General features: G+C 35.1%; 2 protein-coding genes across 2 annotated transcripts; one reads left to right on the forward strand and one right to left on the reverse strand.

Moving 5' to 3' along the window:
• Positions 1-17,481: 17,481 nt before the first annotated feature.
• LOC136216922 (ethylene-responsive transcription factor RAP2-3) lies at positions 17,482-20,154 on the forward strand. Its single transcript, XM_066003465.1, has 2 exons — positions 17,482-17,698; positions 19,470-20,154. The coding sequence occupies exons 1-2, from the start codon at positions 17,482-17,484 to the stop codon at positions 20,045-20,047; spliced, it is 795 nt and encodes a 264-aa protein (XP_065859537.1). The 3' UTR covers positions 20,048-20,154.
• Positions 20,155-22,879: 2,725 nt separating this feature from the next.
• LOC136217509 (phenolic glucoside malonyltransferase 1-like) lies at positions 22,880-24,254 on the reverse strand. Its single transcript, XM_066004101.1, has 2 exons — positions 23,271-24,254; positions 22,880-23,212 (listed from the first exon to the last, which is right to left on the reverse strand). The coding sequence occupies exons 1-2, from the start codon at positions 24,252-24,254 to the stop codon at positions 22,880-22,882; spliced, it is 1,317 nt and encodes a 438-aa protein (XP_065860173.1).
• Between the last annotated feature and the right edge of the window lie 820 nt (positions 24,255-25,074).

A 25,074-nucleotide genomic window follows, 5' to 3' on the forward strand; every position in this document is an offset into this window, starting at 1 on the left:
AAGGTTTTCCTTGGTTATTATAGATGATTTCTCTCGGTACACATGGGTTATCCTGCTGACCAGTAAGGATGAGACTTTTGAGACATTTTCAAACTTGGTTAGAAAAATTGAAAATGAGAAAGACCTAAAATTAGCTCATATCCGTAGTGATAATGGTGGAGAATTTAAGAACCAAAAGTTTGCTGAATTCTGTGAAGCCAGCGGCATTGACCACAATTTCTCTGCTCCTAGAACGCCTCAGCAAAATGGGGTTGTTGAAAGGAAGAACAGAACTCTGGTTGAGATTGTCAGGACAATACTGGATGAGCATAGGCTTCCAAAGTATTTTTGGGGAGAAGCTGTCAACACAGCATGCTATATTCTGAATAGGGCTTTAGTTAGACCTATACTTAAGAAAACCCCATATGAACTTTGGAAAGGACGAAAGCCCAACATTGGATACTTTTGTGCCTTTGGCTGTAGGTGTTTTATTTTAAATACCAAAGATAGCTTAGCCAAATTTGATTCAAAAGCTGATGAGGCTATCTTTCTAGGCTACTCAACAGACAGTAAAGCATACCGAGTTTTTAATAAGAGAACTCAAGTATTAGAAGAATCTATACATGTGCAATTCGATGAAACTAACCCTGCAGGAAGATACCAGCCGCTTACAGAAGATGAAACAAACTCAGCACCTGCTGATCAAGAACCAGCTACTGAGTCCTTCATAAAACGGCTGACCAAGAGTAAGAGCGAACCTAAAATTACTTTCACTGACCTATCTACTTCTGCAGAGAATGTTGAAACACAGATAGAACAAGACACAAGTCTACCAAAGGAGATAAGAGTCCCAAGAGGGCATTCAGAAAATGCAATTCTTGACTCAGCTGGAAATACGCTGATGACAAGAAATCAACTAAGGAAGTATCTCGGCAATGTAGCTTTTGTCTCAGTACTTGAGACGAAGAACTTTGCCGAAGCTGAGGATGACGAATTCTGGATGAATGCCATGTAAGAGGAACTCAATCAGTTCAGGAGGAATAATGTATGGGAGCTAGTGCCACATCCTAGGAGCCAAAAGACCATTGGAACAAGATGGGTCTTCAGGAACAAGCTAGATGAGCAAGGAAACGTAGTCAGAAACAAGGCAAGACTTGTAGCTCAGGGCTACAGTCAGTAAGAAGGTATTGACTACGGTGAGACCTTTGCCCCAGTGGCAAGGCTAGAAGCTATTAGGATTTTATGTGCATATGCATCTTACATGAACTTTAAACTGTTTCAAATGGATGTCAAAAGTGCCTTTCTTAATGGAATAATAGACGAGGAGGTCTATGTAAATCAGCCTCCAGGGTTTGAGGATTCTAAGTTCCCAAACCACGTTTACAAACTCAAAAAGGCTCTGTATGGACTCAAGCAAGCACCACGTGCTTGGTATGAGAGGCTGACCAACTTTTTACTAACTAGAGGTTACGTCAGGGGTCAAGCTGATACAACCTTATTCATTAAGAGAAAGGGTAAAGATACCCTGCTGGCTCAAATATATGTAGATGATATTATATTTGGGCTACTAATGAATCTATGCGCAAGGAATTTAGCAAACAGATGCAGACTGAATTCGAAATGTCAATGATGGGAGAACTCAACTTCTTCCTCGGACTTCAAATTAAGCAAGGAAAGAATGGCATATTCATCAGTCAAGCTAAATATGCCAAGGAGATATTGAAGAAATATGAACTGGAACATTGTAAGCCAATATCCACTCCTATGGGCACTGACACTATCCTTTGTGCTGATGAGAATGGTAAGTCAGTAGACAGCAAGTTATACCGAGGTATGATTGGCTCTTTACTTTACTTAACAGTAAGTAGACCGAACATTCAGTTCTCAGTATGTTATTGTGCTAGATATCAAGCTAACCCTAAGGAATCCCATTACATAGCCGTAAAAAGGATCCTTAGATATTTGCAAAGCTCAGTAAATGTAGGTCTGTGGTATCCAAACACTCATGACTTTACACTCATCGGATACACTGACGCTGACTATGGACGAGACAAGCTGGAAAGAAAAAGCACCTCTGGAGGATGCCAATTCCTAGGAAGCTGTCTTGTATCTTAGTTCAGCAAGAAGCAGGCGTCAGTAGCCCTGTCCACAACTGAAGCTGAGTACATTGCTGCTGGAGCTTGTGTTGCTCAGGTCCTTTGGATTAAGCAACAGCTTGAAGATTATGGTGTTCAAACAAAGACAATTGAAGTCAAATGCGACAACAAAAGTGCAATTGACCTCTCAAAGAACCCAATTCAACACAGCAGGATGAAACATGTCAGTATACGACATCACTTCATCAGAGATCATGTACTCAAGAAAGAAATCAAGCTGACGTATGTACCAACAGACGAGCAGCTTGCTGATATCTTTACAAAGCCTCTAGCATGAGAGCAATTTAGCATACTGAGAGAAGCAATTGGTATGTTTAATCCTCTTCAGTAAATTCCTGTGCTAAATGAATATTGAATGCTGAGTGAATTACATGCTGAATGATTTATTGTTTGCTGAGTATCTCTTGGAACTGACTAAATATACAATACTGAGTAATCTTGCACACTGAGTAAATTAGTTTAGAACTTGAACTTAAAATCATCCTTAAATAATGCACTGACCTCTCAGAATATCAAACGCTTGACATTCTAAATACTGAGTGATTAATCCGTTAGCATAATTTCCAAGCACGCGTATAACCTAGGATGACGTATTCGCCGTAATGTGTCATAAATGCCAGGATCCCTGTCGGTACATGATCCCAAGGCAACTGACACATGGATTTGGTTAAGATCCACACCGTTCAACTCATCTATAAATCATGGGAAATTCCCCATCTTTTACTCCTTACACTCAACAAATCTTTAAGGCTACGAAATCACCCAAATTTCTCTCTCTCAAATACCTCTATTCTCTCCATCTTAGAAGCATGACTAAGCTATCCTTCAACGTCTCCGGTGCCGGCCAAAATAAGTCCAGCTCCGATGAACCTTCACGAAACCCTTCCACCTCTAGCAAGGGTAAAACTGATCAAAACTCTGAAAAAGAGAAAGCTGTGAAAATACGAACCTACTCCAAAGTCTTCGAAAGTGTTCTCGAATGGAAAGTTGAGCCCTCTAGATGAGTTTCTGAGCACTTCGTCCAACATGAACAACCGTTTGCCGAATGGATTGCAAAGAACGAATGGACTGGGCTGTTCTCCGTCAGAGATGAAACGTATCCTGACCTGGTAAGGGAGTTTTACCACAATCTCATGGTTGCCAATGACTCCCCTGACTATCTAAGCACTAAAATAAAAGGAAAGACGATCTTCATCAACCCTCTGTACTTGGGAAATCTCCTCCAACTTAAAATTGAGGGAGTGAGGTTGAGGAAGTCTGGAGATCAGGACAAGACCGACTACGTCCATACTTTCTGCAAACCTGAGGGTCACTCAGGCGAGATCTCAGCATCTTCAATGGGACAGCACCAAAAGATGGCTCACTACCTGCTGAGCTACTTCATTTACCCTAAGATAAACTGCACGACCTCAGCAACGAACTTTGAACAGTGCTTCATATGGCACATGCTGACGTACACCCCCATCAACATGCCCGTCTTCCTAGTTGCTGGGTTCCTACGCAGCACGGGTACAATGAGGTTGGGATCAATCATTACCAGGATCCTCATCGACCATAAAATTGACCTTGAAGGAGAGGAATCTTTCAGAGGAACCGAAATCACAGCGGCCTCGCTGAGGGCACTGAAATATGGGCAGCCTTTGAAGAAAGGAAAAGCTACTGCTGCTGCTGGCCAAGCTGATCAGACTGAGGAGACTATAGCTGAGCCTAAGAAAGGGCAAAGAACTAAGGCCCCAGCTTCTCGCAAGAGAAAATCTGCTGAGACACCTAATGTTGTGTCTCCAGCAAAGAGGCAGAGGTCAGCTGGAAAGTCAGCTGAGAAGAGAAGCAGGCAAGATGAGCCTAACACTGAGGCAGCTACTGAGCTCCCTCAGAAGAAGCAAAAGTCTTCAACACTGGCCCCTCTCGACGTCATACCGACGGATTTTATTGTACCGGGTGATTCTCACTTCACTCAATGTCAAGGCACTGATGCTGAGGGAACTGAGGTCCAGTTAGATAACCACTTCATCTCCCAAGTTGAGGAAGAACTTGATGGAGATAATACTGAGGAAAAAGAAGAAGATGATGAAACCAGCGGTCAGAATGACGCTGAGGAGTCTGACGAATATGCTAGCGAAATTAAAGCTGAGGACGCTGACACTGGGTTAGAAGGTGGTGCTGTGCAGACTGACACTGAGTTGGCTACGGGAGTTGAACAAGTTGAAGAGCAAGCTGACCAGATTCAGACTGAGCAAAAGGAACCTTCTCCTACTCACTCAATAGAACCTGCTCATCATACCACTCCACCACGTAGAAGGCGAAAACTGGTTAAGGCCAGTGAGGTAATAGTCAGTGACCCTCCTGTGCAACCACCATCCATTCCTCAACTTGTCCTCTCCAAGACAACAAAGGATCCTTCTACCGTCCAATTAAAATTTTTCAAACGGCCCACAACTTCCTCTACTACAACGCCGTTGGAAAAACAAGCCTCTGTTTCTTCTCAACAGGAACATGCCGAGCATAACACTTCAACCACTTCTACAAGTCAGGTTGAACCAAGCACTGCCCCTGCTGTTTCCTCAAGCATAATGCTGACTCCTCATCCCTCTGCCGTCAGCACAGACAGTGTTCGGGTTATGACTTCCATCATCAACAACCTCTCTGCTGATCAATCACACTTACCTCCAACTCAAGTGCAGATTGAGCCAAGTCATCCAGTCACTGACCAGGGTATTCCTCTCACCCCACTTTCTTCTGGTCATACTGATGTACATCGGGATACCACTGAGTCCGGCAAAAAGCTCCTTGACTCAGTGCAAGCACTCATCCACGATCTTCAACATTCCGCTTCGCCTGCTGCTGGTTCTTCAATTCCTGCCGCAACTCAGCTCTCTCAAGTCACTCTACTTCTCAACGAAGTCAAGGGACTCAAGGATTTGTTGAATGTCGTCCTGTCATTACAAGCCCAGCAAGCTAAGCAGGATTCCATTGCTAAGTTGGCAGAGATACAGCTGTCAACAATTCAACATCTGAACTCACTCCATCAGCAAGTTCAGAAGTTATCTGCTGTGAACACTGACTATGCCACTTCCTCAGAACTCAAGATGCTCTTTGCTCAGCTTCATACTGAGCAACTTAAGACAAATGAGCAAATGGTATCCTATAGTCAGTGCTCAGTCGAGCAAATTGGTGAGGCCATTCGGCTCCTTAATCTCAACAAGCAAGAGATGGATACTGACTCGATGAAGCAAAATGAGTTGTTATCTCTTGCACAGCAATCCTTCACTCACATCCGTCATAACAATATCCACCGTCATCATTATGACTCAGCACTCTTAAAAACCTTCCACCAAGTCTTTGCTGGTCTCACTGAAGCTCTCATTTGGCAAGCCAAAGCACAAGCCTTCAGTGTGAATATGCTCAGTGCTGCTGATCTTCATATACCAGTCGAAGTATCCGCTGATGGCGTTGGCATTTTTGATGGGCTAAATGAAAGTGCTGACAAACTCAAAGAGCTTTCACAAGAACTGACTCGCGCTGTCTTAACCGATGCGTTTAAGCTCCCTGAAGTTGACAAAACGGGGGAGAAAGCGCAAGCTGCTAGAGCTCAGCATGAGCAACGTCAGTACAAGAAAAGTCAGTCACAGGGCAAGAAAAAGAAATAGTTAGGCTAGGTCTTAATTTTTGCTACTTTATTTTTGCTGTGCAACTGCTGACTTCTATCAATATATCATACTTCGTTTATATCAGCTATGCTTAACACTTATAATATTTATTGACTAAATGATATGCTGATAACATGTTTGACATCATACTATGATCTTATGAAACATTCTGATAAAGAACTCATTGAACAATAATTTGCTCAGCGCGCTCTGTCACTATACATTACTTTCGCTGAATTCTGAGTAAAATAGAATATGACCCATAAGCTGACCTATACCTGAAAACTGATCTTAGGCTTATTCAGCCAAACCTTAGAATGTTTAGAATAAAACTAAGTCAGTAGTTCTATCCTTACGGGGGAGTTCACTTAATTAAAAAGGTCAACTATCATGGGGGAGCTCATACTGAGTTCCTTGCTGATTAGTTTTGCCAACATCAAAATGGGGGAGTTTGTTGAAACACCTTTCCACAGGATTTTGATTTGACAAAATTAATTAAGTGAAGGTAAATATTCTATAACACACTAAGTTTAAATGCTTTGATTTAGTGTTACTAATGTGTTTGTTCAATGTTGAGTTTATAATTTATCATAAGACATAAAGATCATAAGGCTCAAGCCCTATATGGAAATCAAGGCCCAAGTCAAACAAGCCAAAGATCACTCAGCCCGCGTATCTCCAAAACGTCGCCGTTAAAGTGATGAAACGCATGCTGAGTAAAGAAGGATCGAGAAGATCCACGTAGACAACTTCGGTATGAAGCTGCTGAGCTGTCTCGACAAAACGTGCAAGACAGCTACTGACCATAAGACAGCTTCCAGACAAAGTATTTCCTCATTAGGTAAAGGTCAGAAGACACAACAAGCTGTCTGGTTGACATTACCCAAAATGGTGGAACATAATGACTCACTGACCGAAGAACAGAAGACGCTGGAATCTGATTGGCTAACGAGAACTGCTGGCAGACTCAGTGAAAGCGACCTGTAGCCGTTTCTCTCCAATGGTTATTTCGAAATTCGAAATAACCAGAAGCTCTCACAGCTCTCTATAAATAGTCCATTCAGAATCCACATTCTGTAGAGAACTTTGAGCAAGAGCCGCTACGCTGACCAAACGTATACAAAGTTCTCCATCAAAAGCAAAGCAAAGTTCTTACACTACAAAGTCTATTCATTTGTGTAAAAGTCTAGAGTGATTGTTTTTCAATCATCTAAGGTGTTCTAGCAATTGTTGTTTAGGACAAAATCTTTATCATTTCTAGAAGTAGAAAGGAGAGGCTGAGTACTCGGTTTTAAGTACTCAGCGGAGAGATTAGGATTGAGTAGAAGTATAGAGGAAGGTACTCTTGTCATACTCAATTGCTGATATTGTAAAAGGTTTGAGGCTCTACCTTTAAAGAGCTCAGTAGAGGATTTGAAATCTCGGAGGTGTTCCGGGGACAGGACGTAGGCTTAGAAGAAGCCGAACCTGGATAAATCTGCTGAGTGAAGTATTTCTAAACCTTAACTCCTTATTCATATTGCTTGCTTAAAACAAACTAAAACTGACCAAGTAAAAGAGGTCAAGCTGAGTTGTGCGCTACCAACGAGAAGGTTCAGGAATAGACTCTAAGTGCTATTTCCTGACCTAAGCAACGAAGCTGTCCTAGTCACTAGTTGACTAAGCCAGTGTCTTGCTGAGTGGTAAGCGCCGCTGTTAGATAAACTTTTCTTGAAGAAAAGAAATCTGCCCAATTTATTTTAAAAAAGGTAAAATAGTTCCTAACCCCCCCTTGGAACTATATTTGCAACCTTACAAGGGACCAACACACAATACTTTAGGTATGTAAATATCTATAAATAGCCTCGGAAATAGAGCACAAGGTACATTATTCATTCATTCTCTTGCTTAGATGTTGCTTTCAAGTTAGCACTTCTCCAAAGTATTTTACTAACTTAAGCATCAGAGAGGGGATGTCAGCCTCCATCTCCTCCCTAACTATTTGGAATTGATCCAAGTTATCTCCAGACCAATCAAAAGTGTTACTCATTATTGAAGACATCATTAGGTATGCTTTGGACTTCATATGGGCAAGTTAAATACTTCCAGCCATCACTACTAGCAGCGACTTTAGCCAGTTTAACTATTTTTGCATTCTACTACCTAGTGTTGTTGACAACTTCCCATCTTATTCCTTTCTCTCCCAATCCATGGAGAAACTTTTATTTTTTTACCTCCTCTAAGTATCTAGCCATGGAATCATCTCTTGTCTCATAGTTTTTGTTGACCTGATTCATAATGAGTCGGGAATCACTAAAGTTTTGCACCATTTTCGATGTTATCTCCTCAAGGAAATGTATTCCCCGAATCACAGGCTCATATTCAACAACATTGTTAGGTAGTAGGAAAGTTTAGTTTTACCGCATAGGATATCCGTATCCATATCGGGCCCTATATTTAGACTCTAATGGAAGCTCTATTTAAGGAGGATGCTCCGTTTATGAATATCTCTCAATCTTCAACCATATTGGTATTTTCGGTATCTTTTCCTGTGAATTTAACTATAAAATCAGCTAAAACTTGACTTTTGATTATCGTTCGAGGTTTATACCTAATATTAAATTCTCTCAACTTGACTTCCTACTCTGTGAGCCTACTATATGTCTTAGGCCTAAGCAATACCTTCTGTATATGACAAGTGGTTCTAACCACTGTGGTTATTAATTTGAAAATATGATCGCAATCGATTGAGGTTGTAAGGACATATAAAGAAATATTTTCAATCTTCGGGTACTGACGTTTCTCATCCTTTAGCACTTTGCTAGTGTAGTATACCGAGTGCTACTAACCATCTATTTCTCTCACTATCACTAAGCATATTGTTTCGTTAGTAGCTACTAGATAGGGATATAGAGTTTCTCCTTTTTTGGGCGGCTAATCAGAGGTGGCGATGCTAGGAAGCATTTTCATCTATTTAAGTGCTTCTTAACATTCTTTAGATTATTGAATTCTTTAATCTTTTTGATGGCTTTCTACAAGGGCAAACATATTTTCTATAGAGCAAAAGACTATTGGAAATAGGAGATTGCATATTTTCTTATGTGCATATTTATTTGGCTATTGGTTTGAGAAACATACATTGAACCTTGTTGCGAAGTATGAAGAGTCATCTTGACCTTATTTATTTGAAGGCAGGCAATACGAAGCAACCTTCTTGATATCTGTAACTTCGGAGGTTTGGCTTGGATTGTAATACTTATTCTATAACACTCCCATATAGTGAAATCAGATTAATGCAGTAGCTCTGAGAAAGTAGCCATATTTGGGTGAACCTCGTTAAATTCTTGTGTTCTTTATTGTTTGTTTATTTCCTTTATTTCGTGTTTTTTTATTCCATATATTTCATTATGTCCTAGAAGAGAAATCTGGTGTCATCCATATTCCTAACAACCGGTATCAGAGCATCTGATTTGGACAATATGGCTGGGTTAGATGGAGTAGATTTTGGAATAAACAAATTTGATAGAACTAACTTTTCTTTCTGGAAGTTATAGATTAATGAATATATGTACAACAAGAAGTTATAGTTGCCACTTTGAGAAGAGAAAATGGAGGAGATGAAGAAGGAAGACTAGGATCTTCTTGATCGATAAGTGTTGGGCGTAATCACATTGACGCTAACATAGAATGTGCTCATAATATAGTAGAAACCAAGACAACGACTGAGATGATGAGAATATTTTTTAGATATGTACGAGAAGCCTTCCGCTAATAACAAGGTGATGAAAAAGCTATTCAGTTTCATAATGGGTGATAAATGCTTTAGTAGCGGAACATACTAATGAGTTCAATACCATTGTTACACAACCAACGTCTGTTGAAATTACATTTGATGATGAGGTATATGCTTTAATTCTTTTGGTCTCGTTACCCAATAGTTGGGAGCCTATGAGGGTAATGGTTAGTAATTCTGTTGGCAAGGGAAAATTGTCATTTAATGGTGTCAATGATTGAATTCTTGCTGAAGAAGTGTGACAGACTAATTTTGGTGAAGGTACATCATCAGGCTCTTCCTTAAATGTTGAGAATAGAGATATGAGCAATGAAAGGAACTGTAATCATGGATGGGGTAGATCAAAATTAAGGAACTGGAGAGACAAGTCAAGGAATGGAGGAAAAATGGAATGTTGGAGTTATGGCAAGCACGAACATGTGAAGGCTAATTGTAAACTGTTAAAGAAGGATGGCAACAAAAAAGTTGCAAATGTTGTAATTGTTGAGGTACAAGATGCCTTACTTTTGTATGTTGATTGTTCTATTGAATCTTGGGTGTTAGATTTCGGTGCTTCTTTTCATATGATGTCGCAACATGCATGAAATCATGGGGACCTAAATGGTTGGAAACTATGTAAAGGTGTATCTCACAAAGGGTGTGACATTAGAGATAGTTGGAATATGGGATGTTCCTTTAAAGTTAGCAAATGGAACGGTGTGGAAAATCAACAAGGTAAGACATGTGCCTATATTGACAAAGAATATTATTTCAGCGAGTCAGCTTGATGGGGAATGACATAGTGTGCATTTCACTTGTGGTTCTTGTAAAGTCAGCAAAGGAGCAATTGTTGTTGCTCGAGGTAATAAAACTGATACTTTGTATATGTCTACTAGTAGCATGGATACTCTAGTTGTTATTGATGCATGTGTAAATTCAAATCCACGACATTATAGAGTTGGACACATAAGTGAGAAATTGATGAAGTTGATGTTGTAGAAAGGAAAGCTTCCCGACTTAAAAGGTGTAGAACATTGTATATATGAAAGTTTCATCTTTGGTAAATAGAAGAAGGCGAGTTTCTTGAAAGATGATAGAAAGCCTAAAGAAACCAAGTTGGAGCTAGTTCACACAAATGTTTGGGGATTTTCTTCTAGTTTCCATTTCTTAAAATTAAGGTTATCAATGGTATTTTTAAGATGTTTAAGGGCTTGTGAGACGGGTTAACAAAGAAAATGGTAAATGAAGGCGCAATGGGGCGAATCTCTAAAGGAAGATTTAATTCAGGTAGGCTAAAACCATAAAAAAGAAGGTTTAAATGTAACCAATGGGTTAATCCTAAGTTGCTTTAATTATGTTGTGTTTCAATTAAATGTGTATGATGTATACTAGTATTTGATGCAAATTTTACGATCTAATCCAAGTATGGAAACACTAAGATTAAATAAAATGAGTAATTTTGATGATATGCTCTAATGAAGGCTCAAAAGTTCGTGTATTTTAGGTCAAATTGTACTAAACGGTTCCATAAACAACATAATTAATGCCAAATAATTGCACAAGTGTACTCTTCAAATAATTCTAAGATATTAGTTATGAAACTGTGTGGAGCAGCTAAGAGATTACCATCGTATTACATCGCTGTCAAGTTGAATACAAAGGATCATTAGTGGATGGTCTTGTGATAGTGCCATCAACAAAAGATAATTTTTTTCTTAGGCGTTAATGCGATCTTCACAGATCTTAACTACTGGTGATAATTGGGTCGAGTGATGATATATGATACAAGCGAGAGAGCATGGGTTTCATTCGCCAGAAGGAAGCAAGGACTTTCGTGTGTATCCTCTGCCTTGAGAGGTTGAAAATGATTTATGATTTCTAGAATGATTTACATATCTTTTAGAAAAAAATAGAGAGCTCAATAGAAATACTTTTCTTTTTTGATACCATCATAATATATGGATTTGAATGAGAAAATACTATTTTTCCCATTACATTAAAGAAGGATGAATATGTCCATTTATCCAAAACAGAAAACTAATGCCTAACTACTTTACAGCTAGGAAAGAGTAAATAGAGCCAACTTCTAGAAGCTGAGCACACAGTATATATGGTCACCTAATCATTTGCTGTGATGCAATAATTACAACAATGAATGCAGTTCCTTAATTCTAATTGGTAAGAGTCGGATATTCTAGGATTGATGACTTGTCATCTCTTTAAGTAAGTTAGTAACTTATTTTGTCTGATATTCACTTTTCAGCCATTTTTAAGTAATTGGAAAGTGAGTTAAGTAAGAGATAGTTAATGATATAAAGGACAAATCTGTTGTATGGAATGTTTAGACGTTATTACAAAAGACTGAGAGAGAAGTTAAGAGGAGAGAGAAATACAACCTTTTAACTCAGTGGAAACCCCATGTGAATCCTATGTAGAAATGTGTCAGACATATGTATACTATATTTTATTGTATAATTAGTGTTTCAACGGTTTTTTAATAAAAGGTAGTTAATAAAACATGATAAATTCTATGAACGTTATTACAAAACAGTGAGAAAGAAGTTATTAGGAGAGAGAAATACAAACTTCTACAAGCTCGGCACACAGTACATATGATCACCTAATCATTTGTTGTGATGCAATAATTACAACATTGAATGTGGTTCCTTAATTTTGATTGGTAAGAGTCGAATATTCTAGGATTGATGACTTATCATCTCTTTAAGCAAGCTAGCAACTTATTTTGTCTGGTATTCACTTTTGAGCCGTTTTTAAGTAATTGGAAGGTGAGTTAAGTAAAAGATAATTAATGATAAAGGACAAATCTTTTATACAGAATGTTTAGACGTTATTACAAAACAATGGGAAAGAAGTTATTAGGAGAGAAAAATGCAAACTTTTAACTCAATAGAAACCCCATGCAGATCCAATATGGAAACGTGTCAGACACATGGATACTATATTTTATTGTATAATCAGTGTTTCAACGGCCAAAGGTTTTTTTTAAATAAAAGGCAATTAATAAAACATGATAAATTCTATTGACGTCATTACAAAACTATGGAAAAGAAGTTATTAGGAGAGAGAATATAAACTTTTAACTCAATAGAAACCCCATGCGGATCTAATATGGAAATGTGTCAGACATATATATACTTTATTTTATTCTATAATTAGTGTTTCAACGCCAACCGTTATTTAAGAAAATATAGTTAATAAAACAGGATAAATTTTGTGGACGTTATTACAAAACAGTGGGAGGAAGCCCAGGGAAGGGGTTGTCAAGTTGAATACGGATGGCTCCTGCCTTAGTAATGGCAGAATTGCTGCTGGTGGAGTTCTTCGGGATGCTGGTGGCGCCTGGCTGGCTGGGTTTACCCATAACTTAGGTACGGGCTCCTCCTTTACTGCAGAGCTCTGGGGGATCTTGTCTGGCATTAAACTCGCCATTCGCATGGGTGTTAAAAGACTTTCGGTGGAGTCTGACAATTTGGAGGCTATCAACAGGATTTCGGATAGACAGACTGTTTGTCTTAAGAGTCAGAATCTCATTAAAGCCATCTTGAGGCTTCGTCCTGCCTTCGATTCTCTTACCTTCTCCCATATTTATAGGGAGCAAAACCGCGTGGCGGATCGCTTGGCAGCTGCTGGGCATGGGGGGATGTTAGGTGTTTCTACCCTTTCCGTTCCTCCTTCTTTTCTGTTACCTTCTCTTCTTGAGGATAGGATTGGGGTCAGTCTTCCTAGACTGATCCCGGGTTAGGTTTTTGTTTGTTTGTTTTTTTTTCTTCCCTTCTTACCAAAAAAAAAAATTACAAAACAGTGGGAAAAAAGTTATTAGGAGAGAGAAATACAAACTTTTATGCGGATCCAATATGGAAACGTGCTAGACATATGTATATTATATTTTATCATATAATTAGTGTCTCAACGGCCAACAGTTATTAAATAAAAGGTAGTTAGTAAAACAGGATAAATTTTGTGGACGTTATTACAAAACAGTAGGAAAAAAGTTATTAGGATAGAGAAATAGAAACTTTTAACTCAGTAGAAACCTCATGGATCCAATATGAAAACATGTCAGACACATGTATACTATATTTTATCGGCCAACAGTTATTTAATAAAAGGTAGTTAATAAAACAGGATAAATTTTATGGACGTTATTACAAAACAGTGGGAAAAAAGTTATTAGGAGAGAGAAATAGAAACTTTTAACTCAGTAGAAACCCTATGCGGATCCAATATGAAAACATATCAGACACATGTATACTATATTTTATCGGCCAACAGTTATTTAATAAAAGGTAGTTAATAAAACAGGATAAATTTTGTGGACGTTATTACAAAACAGTGGGAAAAAAGTTATTAGGAGAGAGAAATAGAAACTTTTAACTCAGTAGAAACCCTATGCGGATCCAATATGAAAACATGTCAGACACATATGTGCTATATTTTATCCTATAAATTAGCGTTTTAACGGCCATCGGTTATTTACTTTTTTTCAATTAAAATGTTTTTTAAACAAGTAAAGAGGGCCAAATTTTTTTTTGGCCCAACCCAATATTATATTATATTGAAAAGGGTCTTTTACATAGAGATCAATAAAAATATTTATAATTTAATCAAATTAATAATTTTATTAGTATTATATTATATATATCATTTTTTATTTTAAAACTGTCAAATATTTTTGAATTTCTATCATCTTTTAACATTCTCTAACCAATCATTTATTGATAACTTCCTAATTGACAAAATGCAAAATATGATTTGCTATAACTGTAAATTACTTTTAATAAAGGCTTTTCTGTGTAATTTCCCTATTGAAAATGATTAACGTTAACAATTTATTTGAATTCAAAAGTAAGTAAAAAGCTATAAAAATCCAATTCTACAAATGGTATCCGAAGCAGATTTTATTGTGGATTTTTCTTATATCCCATTTTTGGTATAAAAATCTGAAAGAATGGCTGGCATTTAAGACGTATCTGAAAATTTATTACTTGAATAAAACATATAAAATATATATATTATACTTTTTTTTTTTGGTAACGATATATACTATACTTTATAAACAAATGTATGTAATTTTCAAATGAAATTTGTAAACTTTTCCTATAAACAAAAAAAGTGTAAGCTTTTTATAATTCGTCCTTATTGTCACACACTTGTCTGATTGTAGATTTTATGTGTCACTTTATGAGAAAAGGAAAATTAAGAGAAAATATACGTGACAATATCATGTTTAATTAACCATTTAATAATTTAAATTAAAATACTAAATATTTTTTTAAAAAAATTATTAACCATTTATTTAGGTTGAGTATATTTTATAAATGTTATTTTTTTATCACTTAAATTATTTAATTAAGTTAAACATCACTTATTTTGACGGGTCAGAATATTTAACTTAAAATTTTAAGTTAATTTATTAACTAATATTTTTATATTCAGTACTATTTGTTTTTTTGGTGATCAAATAGTTCAATCATTTAATAATTTCAGCATTTATAATGTTCAATACTTAAAATTTTGTACTTATTTTTCAGTTTTATCAAACAACACCAGACTTGATAAATTTTGGTTTTGAGTTTTGTTTTTATTTATCTAGTCTAATTAATTATTTTCATATAAAAAATTTATGTGTAAAATAAACTTTAAGACGTGCAACGTGTCAAATCCATGTGTCAAAATATCACCACATATCAAAAGATAACGTTTTGTGAAGTCTTCATCCAAATTAAGTGAAATTTCACCAATTAGGATAGTTTAAAGGCCAAATATAACCGAATAATACGTCAAAAGCTAAATAACATTGTAAGCTAAGTAACTATATTATGTGATATCGGAATATAATAATCACGTTACACGTGGTCCAATGAAGATAACCTTTTTAAAAAAAACCCACTAATGTCATAGGGATATGGCTGTAAATGAGCCTAGCCGCTCATGAGTGGCTCGGTGGTCGGCTCGACTCGACTCGGCTCGATTTATAAACGAGCCGCTCGTGAGCACGATTTACTGGCTCGGTTCGTAAACGAACCAAGTTTGAGCAGGTCAAAGCTCGGCTCGAAAGCTCGCGAGCAGGTTCGATTAGAACATTTATGAACAAATTTTAATTTTATGTAAAACTATATAGTTTTGTGTTAGTTCACAAATATCTAAACTTAATATTATTTCATTTGCTATTAGATGAGTACGTTCGCAAACATAATAAATGAGTAATAGACGAACTATTTGTAAGCATCTTGTTTATTTATTCACAAACTTTGCTTGTGAGCTTGTTTATGTACTGATTAAAGAGTTATTTGCGAGCAAACTTCACAAATATAATTAACGACTTACTCACAAACAATTCATGGTTAGATAATTTTCTTAATGAACCAATTTCAAAGAGGATTTTGGGTTCGAAACAAGATCGAAACTCGGCTCGAGCTCGTTGAACAAGCCAAAGCTCGGCTCGGGCTCGAGCTCGTTAATTTTATAGCAAGCTCGAAGCTCGGCTCAGCTCGTTGAGCAAGGCAAAGTTCGTCTCGAACTCGTTAATTTTATAGAAAGCTCGAACAGGTCAAAGCTCGGCTCGCCTCAGCTTGATTACAACCCTACATGTGGATCAGTCAGGAATCACTGGGTCACACACATTTAACCTCGGTCTCACGTCTTGAATTGTTTTCAATGGTTACGGCTGATGCAACCGTTTTAGGTTGATAACAGACCACTTCGATTAAGCAATTGACACATGAAGTATCATCTCATCTAAAACGTACATCTTATCACTCTATAAATAAAAAGATTTAGCATTAAATGTATTCTCTTTGCATATTCAGACAATATACTTTTCAATATCATTTTCCTTCTTTAATTTTGCTGAATTAAGCATCGGAAAAAATTGCATATTCCGCCCGTTTTTAATCACTCTTCTTCTTATCTCATGCTAAAAAGATATAATAAGCTCATCTGTGCTAAAAAGATTTAAAAAAAAAAAAAAAGCTCATCTGTGTTTGTCCACGTCATTATGCAATGCATATACATGCAAGTATTGTTTTAAATTTATAAAACTCTCAAACATAAAGACCCAAAATATAAATTTTACTGATCTGTATTACCATACATTGATTCTGAAACACAAAGATCCAAAATATAGATCTACATTGCCATATATTAATTTTTATTTATTTGATTACGCTATATTAAAAATATTTATTTCATATATGTTTCTAGAAAACAAAATTTTATATTTTTATAATTGTAAGTACAAAATAAAATAAAAAATTTGATTATTAAATATTATGTATTACTCATTTATGAATAACTAAAAATTTAATTTATATCAAAAGTGTTCTATTGTTTTTATTTCATTTATAATACACTAGAGTGAAAATTTCATTTCGATCCGCAACATCTTTTATCTTTTTAACATGCACGTGTTGATAATATTTAACCAGTATCGGCATATTTTACACGTAAAGCTGAATTTCAATTAAGAATAAGTATAGTTCAAACAAATTATTTCCTTATGTAATTACCTATTTTTTATATTCTTCATAATTTGTAGAATATTATCAATAATAATAGTAATAAATGTACGTACATAAATATATACATTCTCAAATTCTAAATCAAATCGCTAATTTATTTATTTTTTCGGGACTAAAAGGTAAAATCACAACCAGCTTTTGAGTTCAGAGGCAGAAGCAGAGGCGTTACGTTACACCAGAAAACCTGCTGCATTCCCTAAACCAATCAAAACTCGCCACGTAATAAAATCAGAAGAAAAATGTTCTGGTTGTCATGTGGACTCCACAGTAAAAATCAGACGGTTGATATCAGCTGAATCTCCAAACTCTATCTCAGCCGTCAGATGGGAATACCATAAAATTATAAAAGGTTTCGTGTAATTTTGTCTTCTTCTACAGTGGTGAGTATAAAAGCAGAGCAGCTGATGATGATGAATTGCTGCATTGAACAGTTGAATTCTCTTGCCGGAGTAAGAAATATGTGCGGCGGTTCAATCTTATCGGAGGAATTCGAAGCCGTGATGCGTATTCGGAAATTGGCGGCGGCGGATGAACTTTGGTCTCAGCTTGATGGCCTCTCTTTTAGGGACTGTGCTGGGTGTAATCTTCTTCACCCCCAAAATCCTAATCCGTTTTCCAACTTCGGTAATTAATTAGCTAATTAACATTTATTTTTTTAATTATATTTTCATCATTTTAATTAATTTTTAGATAAATGTTCGATCAATCTTTTATATATATGTTTCTTTTTCATCGAAAAATACAATTCCGGGTGGAAGGATATAAGTACTGTAAAGTGCTTCCTTACGAGTGTTATCACACGTCAGAGGTTATTTTCTGGTTTCGTTTTTCAAAAAGAGTTTTTTTTTTTTTTTTTTTTATCTTATAAACAAGAAATAATAAAAATTGTTTTATCTATGTCCCATGGGAAATTCCTTACCGTACCTTCAAGGTCGTTGGAAATTCTGCTCCGTACTTTTATGGTACGGTACATGCATGTCTGCGGGAATCTATGTCTTATTTATAACATTGAACTACTTGTTCTAATTATTGTCTGTGTTTTTTTTTCTGTTTTTTTTGTTGTTTTTAAAAAAATTCAGAATAAAATTGAGTGATTAATAATTTAAAATATTTAATTTATAAATTTATTTTTATCTGTTATTTTTATTCTTTTTATAAAAATTCAGAATAAAATTCAGTGATTAATAATTAGAAATATTTACTTTATAAATTTATATCTAAATGGTTGTAGGAAATTCTTAACATATATTTTAAATTTTGAAAAAAAAGAGTTATTATATTTTTTTTTGGTGAAAAAAAATTGTTCCGTACAGTACGTGTTATTATATCTCTCATAGATAAGAAATAGTAAAAATTGTTTTATCTATATCTCGTGGGGAACTTTGTTCCGTACCGCAAGGTACGTGTTATCCCACGTGAGAAATTCCATCTCACCCGTGCTTTGAAAGTACGGAACATGTATGTCAGTGGAAGTGTATGCTTCATTTATAGCATGATTTACTTGTTGTTATAATTATTATGTGTGTTTTTTTTTTCTGTTTTTTTTATTGTTTGTATAAAAATTTAGAATAAAATTAAGTGATTAATATTTAAAAATGTTTAATTTATATCTAATTTCTTCTAGAAGCTCTCAAAATATATTTTAAATTTTAAAATAAATTTAAATTTATAAATAAATAAATAAATTTAAGGGGTAGATAGATAAAGTTCAGATTTTTTTAGGAAGTAAAATCTGAACTTTACTTATCTACCTCTTTAGAAATTTATTTCTTTACAAATCTACATTTATCTTGAAATTTAATATACAATCTTGAAAACTTTCTAGAACAACTATAACTTAAAAAAAATTAAGTATTAATCACTCAATTTTATTCTAATTTTTTATGAAAAAAATAACATTCAGATTTTACTTAAATAATGACAAATATAATAAAACAGAAATAACATGAACTTATTTAATTATTTAGTTTTTCTTGCTCACTTTTTTCTTCATATATTAGAATTCCTTATTGCAAATTCATCATTTTCAAGTTTTTAGAATGGAATTAAGATTTAGCAGGTAAATTTAAGTGTAAATATCATGTTTATTTTATAAATTATTAAGAGCGATCTAATAATCATATGAAATAGCGTGACATAAAAAAATGAAATTTTAAATAAATTATTGTGTTTAAACTTTAAACAAGTTTAAAGGGTAAATATGTCATTCAAACAAGCTGAGAGATTTAACAGGTTAAAACGAGGATTTTCAAAATACAGACAATTTATATTTTGAAATAATTTGCATGATAAATTTAACAAAATTATTATTATTATTAATTTATTATGGTGTTTAAATAAATAAAAATTACATATTTTGATGCTATTATTTGAATATTTTTTCTTTTCTTTTCAGTGAGGTTTGAGAAACCTAAAATCGCTATCCCTGACAGCGGGAAGAAGCGGGGAATTCGAAACAATGCGTTCAGAGGAATAAGGAAAAGGCCATGGGGAAAATGGGCCGCCGAGATAAGAGATCCCCGGAAAGGATCTCGTGTCTGGCTCGGCACCTACCTCACCGCCGAGGACGCGGCGCGTGCTTACGACGAAGCTGCTAAGCGCATCCGTGGCGACAAGGCCAAGCTCAATTTCCCACCGCCAGAACCATCTCAAGTTATCGCTCCACCACCACCACCACCACCACCATCCAGAAAACGCTTCCTCGCCGCTCCCTCTGAGATAATCCCTCCGATCGCTACTCCCTTTCCGGTCACCGTGGCTCAGAATGAAGTGGCGAGTGGTGATTTGTTCCAGATGAAATCTCAATTCTCAGACCTTGAAATGTTTCTTGGATTGGAGCCGGAGCCGGCGCCGATGGTTGCTGCTCCGGTGACTGGAAGCGGCACGAGCTATAGCTGCGGCTACGACGGTGAATCGGTGGTGGACTTGTGGATGCTGGATGACCTGGTCAGCCATAATGAGCTTCCTTTTTAGTTTGATTTAATTAAAGTGGATTATGAGTTTTAATTATGCTTTTCCTTTGCTTAATCTCTTGGTTTAAAGAGACTTCATTTTGAATATTATCATGCATTTTTATTTAAGGCTTTTTATTTTAATTTTACTTTCTTAATGTCTTGATAATCTCTTGCTTAGTAGGAACGGATACGGTTTGATTAACCGATCCATAATTATATAAATCGAACCGAAACAATTAGTTTTTTAACCAATAAAACTGAAATTGATCTAATATGTTCAGTTAATCGATAAATTTAGTTAGATTTTTCAATTAACGGGTTTTAACCAATTTTTAACAGTTAATCAAAATCAACCTTAATCATAATAAAAATGAATTTGATTTTTAAGTAATTTTATATTGTGGTTAAGTAAAATTATTAGTTTCACCCTTAAACTTTTAATTTTATATTATTTACAACTAATAACTCATAAATTTAAGGGTATAATAATAACTTTTAAAAAACTTTAAAGTTATTTTATATAAATTATATAATTTATTTATAAACGGTTCAGTTAATCGAAAACCATTGGTTTATCAATACTCTCAACCGAAACCGAAATCAAAACAACTCAATTTCTTCAATCCTAAACCAAAATCACTGATTTGGTTTAATCAATCTTTTCGATCAAATTACCGGTTCGACCGACCGTATTTTTTTTATCCACCCTTAGAATCTTGATTCAAAAGGATAAAAAAAAAATATAAGTATATGTTTGTTTATTTTATATATATATATATGTGGATAAATTTTTAAACAACTTCATATAGTTCATTGGATTTACAATTCACTTCTTGAGGTATTTTTTAACTGTAAGATAAGGATTGAGGTTATCATTCGTTACGGTTTCACAGAAATTCGATGCTACAACTCGATTAAATCCGGAAAGTAAAAAAAAAAGAAATAAAAAAAAGAAAAACAATGCTTCCTTTCTTATTTAATTCCTCTTAATTATATCTGATTATCAATTTTTTTTTAATCAAATATATATGTATCATCATTCTGAGAGACGTGTGGTATAAAGAGTTTCCAAATCAAACCACGCGAAGATGAATAACCGCCAAAACGCATACTACAGTGAGTGATATTTCAAATATATTATGTAATAGGATCCAATTCCTCATTCTTTCTATCCTTAAATACAATTACTTACTATTTTGCTCAGAAATTTATTTTTTTCTGATGCCCAGAAACTTTTTCTTCCTATTTATTGCTTTATATACATATAATTTTCATTATTGTATAGTTTAATCAAATATTTAGTCAAATAAGAAGACTTGTATTTTAAAAAAACAGGCTCAATTTCTTTTAGAAAATAAAAACCCATTTCAGGCCCATTTCTAAAAAAACACCTTCCACAGCCAAGAAGGTTGGCTGCATTTCGAAGAAAAACCCTATTACTTTCTCGACTTCGAATTTCGAAGCTTCACCGAATACTTGTTAGAGATGGAGATGGTGAAATCAAATCTCATTTACAGAATGTGGAGATGGTGAAGGAAATTCGAACATGTGCATCCGATCGGAGACACAAGATTGAGCTGGCGATATCGAATCCATCTTTGAAGATCAAATCAACTTTGAGTTAACCTATGCGTTCGATTAGAGCTGTAGTTTTTTAGTATTTCTTACCTATTGTTTTAGATTAAAACTTTGATTGGAGAAAACCTAAATCTTTTATGGCCTTCGCTTTATATATATGTACATTCTTAAGATAAAATTTATCTATTAGCAATCGTCTTTCAGAATACAACAACTAGATATTTGTGTTTAATTATGTTATTTACTTGTTTTCTTGATATCATTTAGTTATAAATAATGGTGTAATCAGATATGACAATTGATAGGATACTCATGTTTAACGTCGCACTCTTTATATTTTGAACTACTTATCTCATCCCATTACTTTGACGATTCAGAATCTTAATTTCATTTCTGTTCTGCATTTAAATATATAAATTAAATCATAAATTAACAAAGCATAATGTGAAACAAATTTAACAAGAAATTCAAATACTTAAAGTTATAAATAACATAAATGCATACAATTCAACAACAATCATCAAATATTTAATATTAAAATTTTGGACTAATACGCTCCTTGAATTTGTCCATAAAAATAGTAGATTAGCTCCCTGAACTTTATAAGCATCTCACCAACTCTCTAAACTTGCTTATCCATAATAATTAACTACAAAAATCTATTAAAACTAAATTATATAAACATCTTCACCTATTCGAGAGTAAATTTTCTCTCTTCTCTACCTTTCAACCTATTATAATAGTTTGTGTTGTAGGTTTGAGAGATCAAATGGATGCGGATTGAGAGTTATATTATGGTTTTTGTATTTAGTTGTTACGGCATAAACAACTTTAGTAACTTAGTGAGAGACTTATAAAGTTCAAGAAACTAATCTACTTTTATGGACAAGTTCAGGAAGTTAGTGATACGAAATAATCAAGTTCAATGAACTGATGAGACACTTGAAAGTTTAAAGAATCAATCTACTTTTATAAACAAGTTTAGGGAGCTAATGATATATTAAAACTAAATTTTTTATTTATTTCTTTCATTCATTTTTATTATGCATATATTCATCACCATTCAAGGAAGTAAAAGATATGAATTAAAAAATATATGAAAAAGTAGCCGGTACTCTGAAAATATACTCATTCCCATTTTATATATCCCACAGGGTTACTTTTTATATCTTATTCTAATCTCAAACCACTTAAATAGTACATGATTCCGAACGTTTCACATAAAAACATTATTAGGATGAGATAATACCGAGTATCGGTTTTCACCGTTGTCTTACACATCTTTAAAGCCATCGAGAAATAGAGAAAGAAACATGTCCATTTCATTCTTTCTCAAAACTAAACCAACCTCAATACCTCCATTTCCATCCCTACTCTCAACCATAGAAATCGATGCTCCCCGATCTATGGACACAATTTGGAATTTATCCGGCTTCCCCCATCCAAAATCACTTCCATAAATCCCAAATCGAGGCGATCCAGAAACTCCGATAATCAGATCAGCAACCTCCACAATGTTTTCAAACTTCAAAAGATTTTCAATTTCTCGATCAGTATTCATATTCTTCACTCTTATCTCTAACTCTTTTATCATCCTGCTAAGCTCCTTCACTACCGACGCAATCAAATCCCCCTCTCGCGATAGTTTCTGTATCGATCGACGCAAAACTTCCGATGACACAGTAACCGAAGTAATTCGTCGGTAACGGAGGGTTTAAACGGGATCTATAGTCTGCTGGAATCACGAATCCAACCTTTCCTTTCTTTTCTAACTGTTTTGCTTTCACCATGGATACTATAATATGAGCATACGAAACAACAAATGTTGATAAATGCATATCTTTTTCTTCTCCAGACACAATTGTCCGTCGGAGTTTGGTTATGTTCTGTCGGGAAATCTCAAAATTCGCTCGTATTAAGTTTCCGATATCCCTTATTACTGACGAGAGTTTTAAGCTTTTCGAGTAATTTGGATCGGATCTGGATAAAATAAACTTGCTCAATCCTTCTGGCTCGTCAACAAGGGTTCGATCGAAAACAGGAGTTAGGTCAGGTGGTAAATTGAAATTGAAATTCTCTTTGCATATATGCGCCCATGATTTCATAAAAATGGCTAGGCTTTTAGCGTCGAAAATTGCGTGGTGCGTAGTGATGCCTATAGAGAAGCCTTGGCTCGGGAAAAATGTAATTTGAAAGGCGATCATTGCAGCTTTCGAGTCGAAAGTGGGTAACTCAGGGATGTAGGGATGTAAATCAGCAGCTTCCTGCATTTCATTGTGACTCAGATGGTTCAAGTCTGAGTTAGACTCGGCAACTATGAGCGAAACTCCGTAGTTTGGAGTGTAGAGAATGTGTGGTTTCGCTGTATCTACTGGCCATATGATATTCCCAGCTATGGGGAAAAAATGGGCAAGTGTGAGGGAAAGAGAATGCTTAAGTTTAGGAAGTATTACCGAGTTAAAGAAAGAGTGAGTTGACTCATCTTGGCCGAGTTGATACAGAAATACTTGCTCTTGAGGTAAGAATTTAACCCACAACATGTCAAAATATGTTAAAGGGAGAGTGAACTCAACTAGAGGTGTTGATGAGTTACTGAGTGGAGTAACTCGACAAACTTCAAGCATTTTAAGAGAGGTTTTGGTTGCCATGAGTACTTGTAGTTGTAAAAATGAGATCCTAGATCAATTATTTATAACTACAATTTATGTTAGAAATTTTTCTAATTGTTAAATTTTGGTATAATACATTCGTTCTCAACTTGTCCAAAAAGTTTGATTGATCTCCTAAATTTTCAAAATGTTCCCATAACTCTCCCAACTTGAATAAAATGTTCAGTTAATCCTTTGAACTTGCGTAAAATGTAATCAATTGATAACTCGGTTGTAAAAAAGTAAAGAGTAAATTACACCAATGTCCACTGAACTTTACCCATAACAGTATAACCACTGAACTTTACATTTTTTAACACCGGTGACCACTCAACGTCTCAAAACGACCGCTGATGGTCTGAAAATAAAAAAATCGAAGACTTGATGATATTTTAAGTAACATTGATTCTTGAAATTTTTTGTTTTGAGGTCATTTAGGCGTTGTTTGGTTAGGAGAGAGAAAGCTCCGAAAAAGGTGATTTTGGAAAATACAAAATATGTTTTCATGGTAAATGTCGTTCTTAACAACTTTAATTCTTGAATATTTTCATTTTGAGGTCGTTAACGGTCATTTTGAGGATTTGGTTAAAGTTGAGTGGCCGTCGATGTTATTAAATAAGTGTAAATTTTAGTGGCCATACCGTTAATAATTGAAGTTCAGTGACACAATGTTAAAATGGGTAGAGTTCAATGGCCATGGGTGTAATTTATTCAAAAAGTAAGTTAAATGCAGAATATGTATTGCACGGAATTAATTTCCAGAAGGTTCTTCAAACTCGATATTTTCCTCTTCCATTTTGTGATTTTCAGCATTAGAATT

This window comes from Euphorbia lathyris, chromosome 2 (assembly GCF_963576675.1).
Source record: "Euphorbia lathyris chromosome 2, ddEupLath1.1, whole genome shotgun sequence".
Lineage (NCBI taxonomy): Eukaryota > Viridiplantae > Streptophyta > Magnoliopsida > Malpighiales > Euphorbiaceae > Euphorbia > Euphorbia lathyris.

Coding starts and splice junctions, on each gene's coding strand:
- LOC136216922 (XM_066003465.1), top strand. CDS start 17,482: ATGATGAATTGCTGCATTGAACAGTTGAATTCTCTTGCCGGAGTAAGA. Junction 17,699..19,469: donor TAATCCGTTTTCCAACTTCG/GTAATTAATTAG, acceptor TTTTCTTTTCAG/TGAGGTTTGAGAAACCTAAA.
- LOC136217509 (XM_066004101.1), bottom strand. CDS start 24,254: ATGGCAACCAAAACCTCTCTTAAAATGCTTGAAGTTTGTCGAGTTACT. Junction 23,213..23,270: donor ACTGTGTCATCGGAAGTTTT/GCGTCGATCGAT, acceptor TCGGTAGTGAAG/GAGCTTAGCAGGATGATAAA.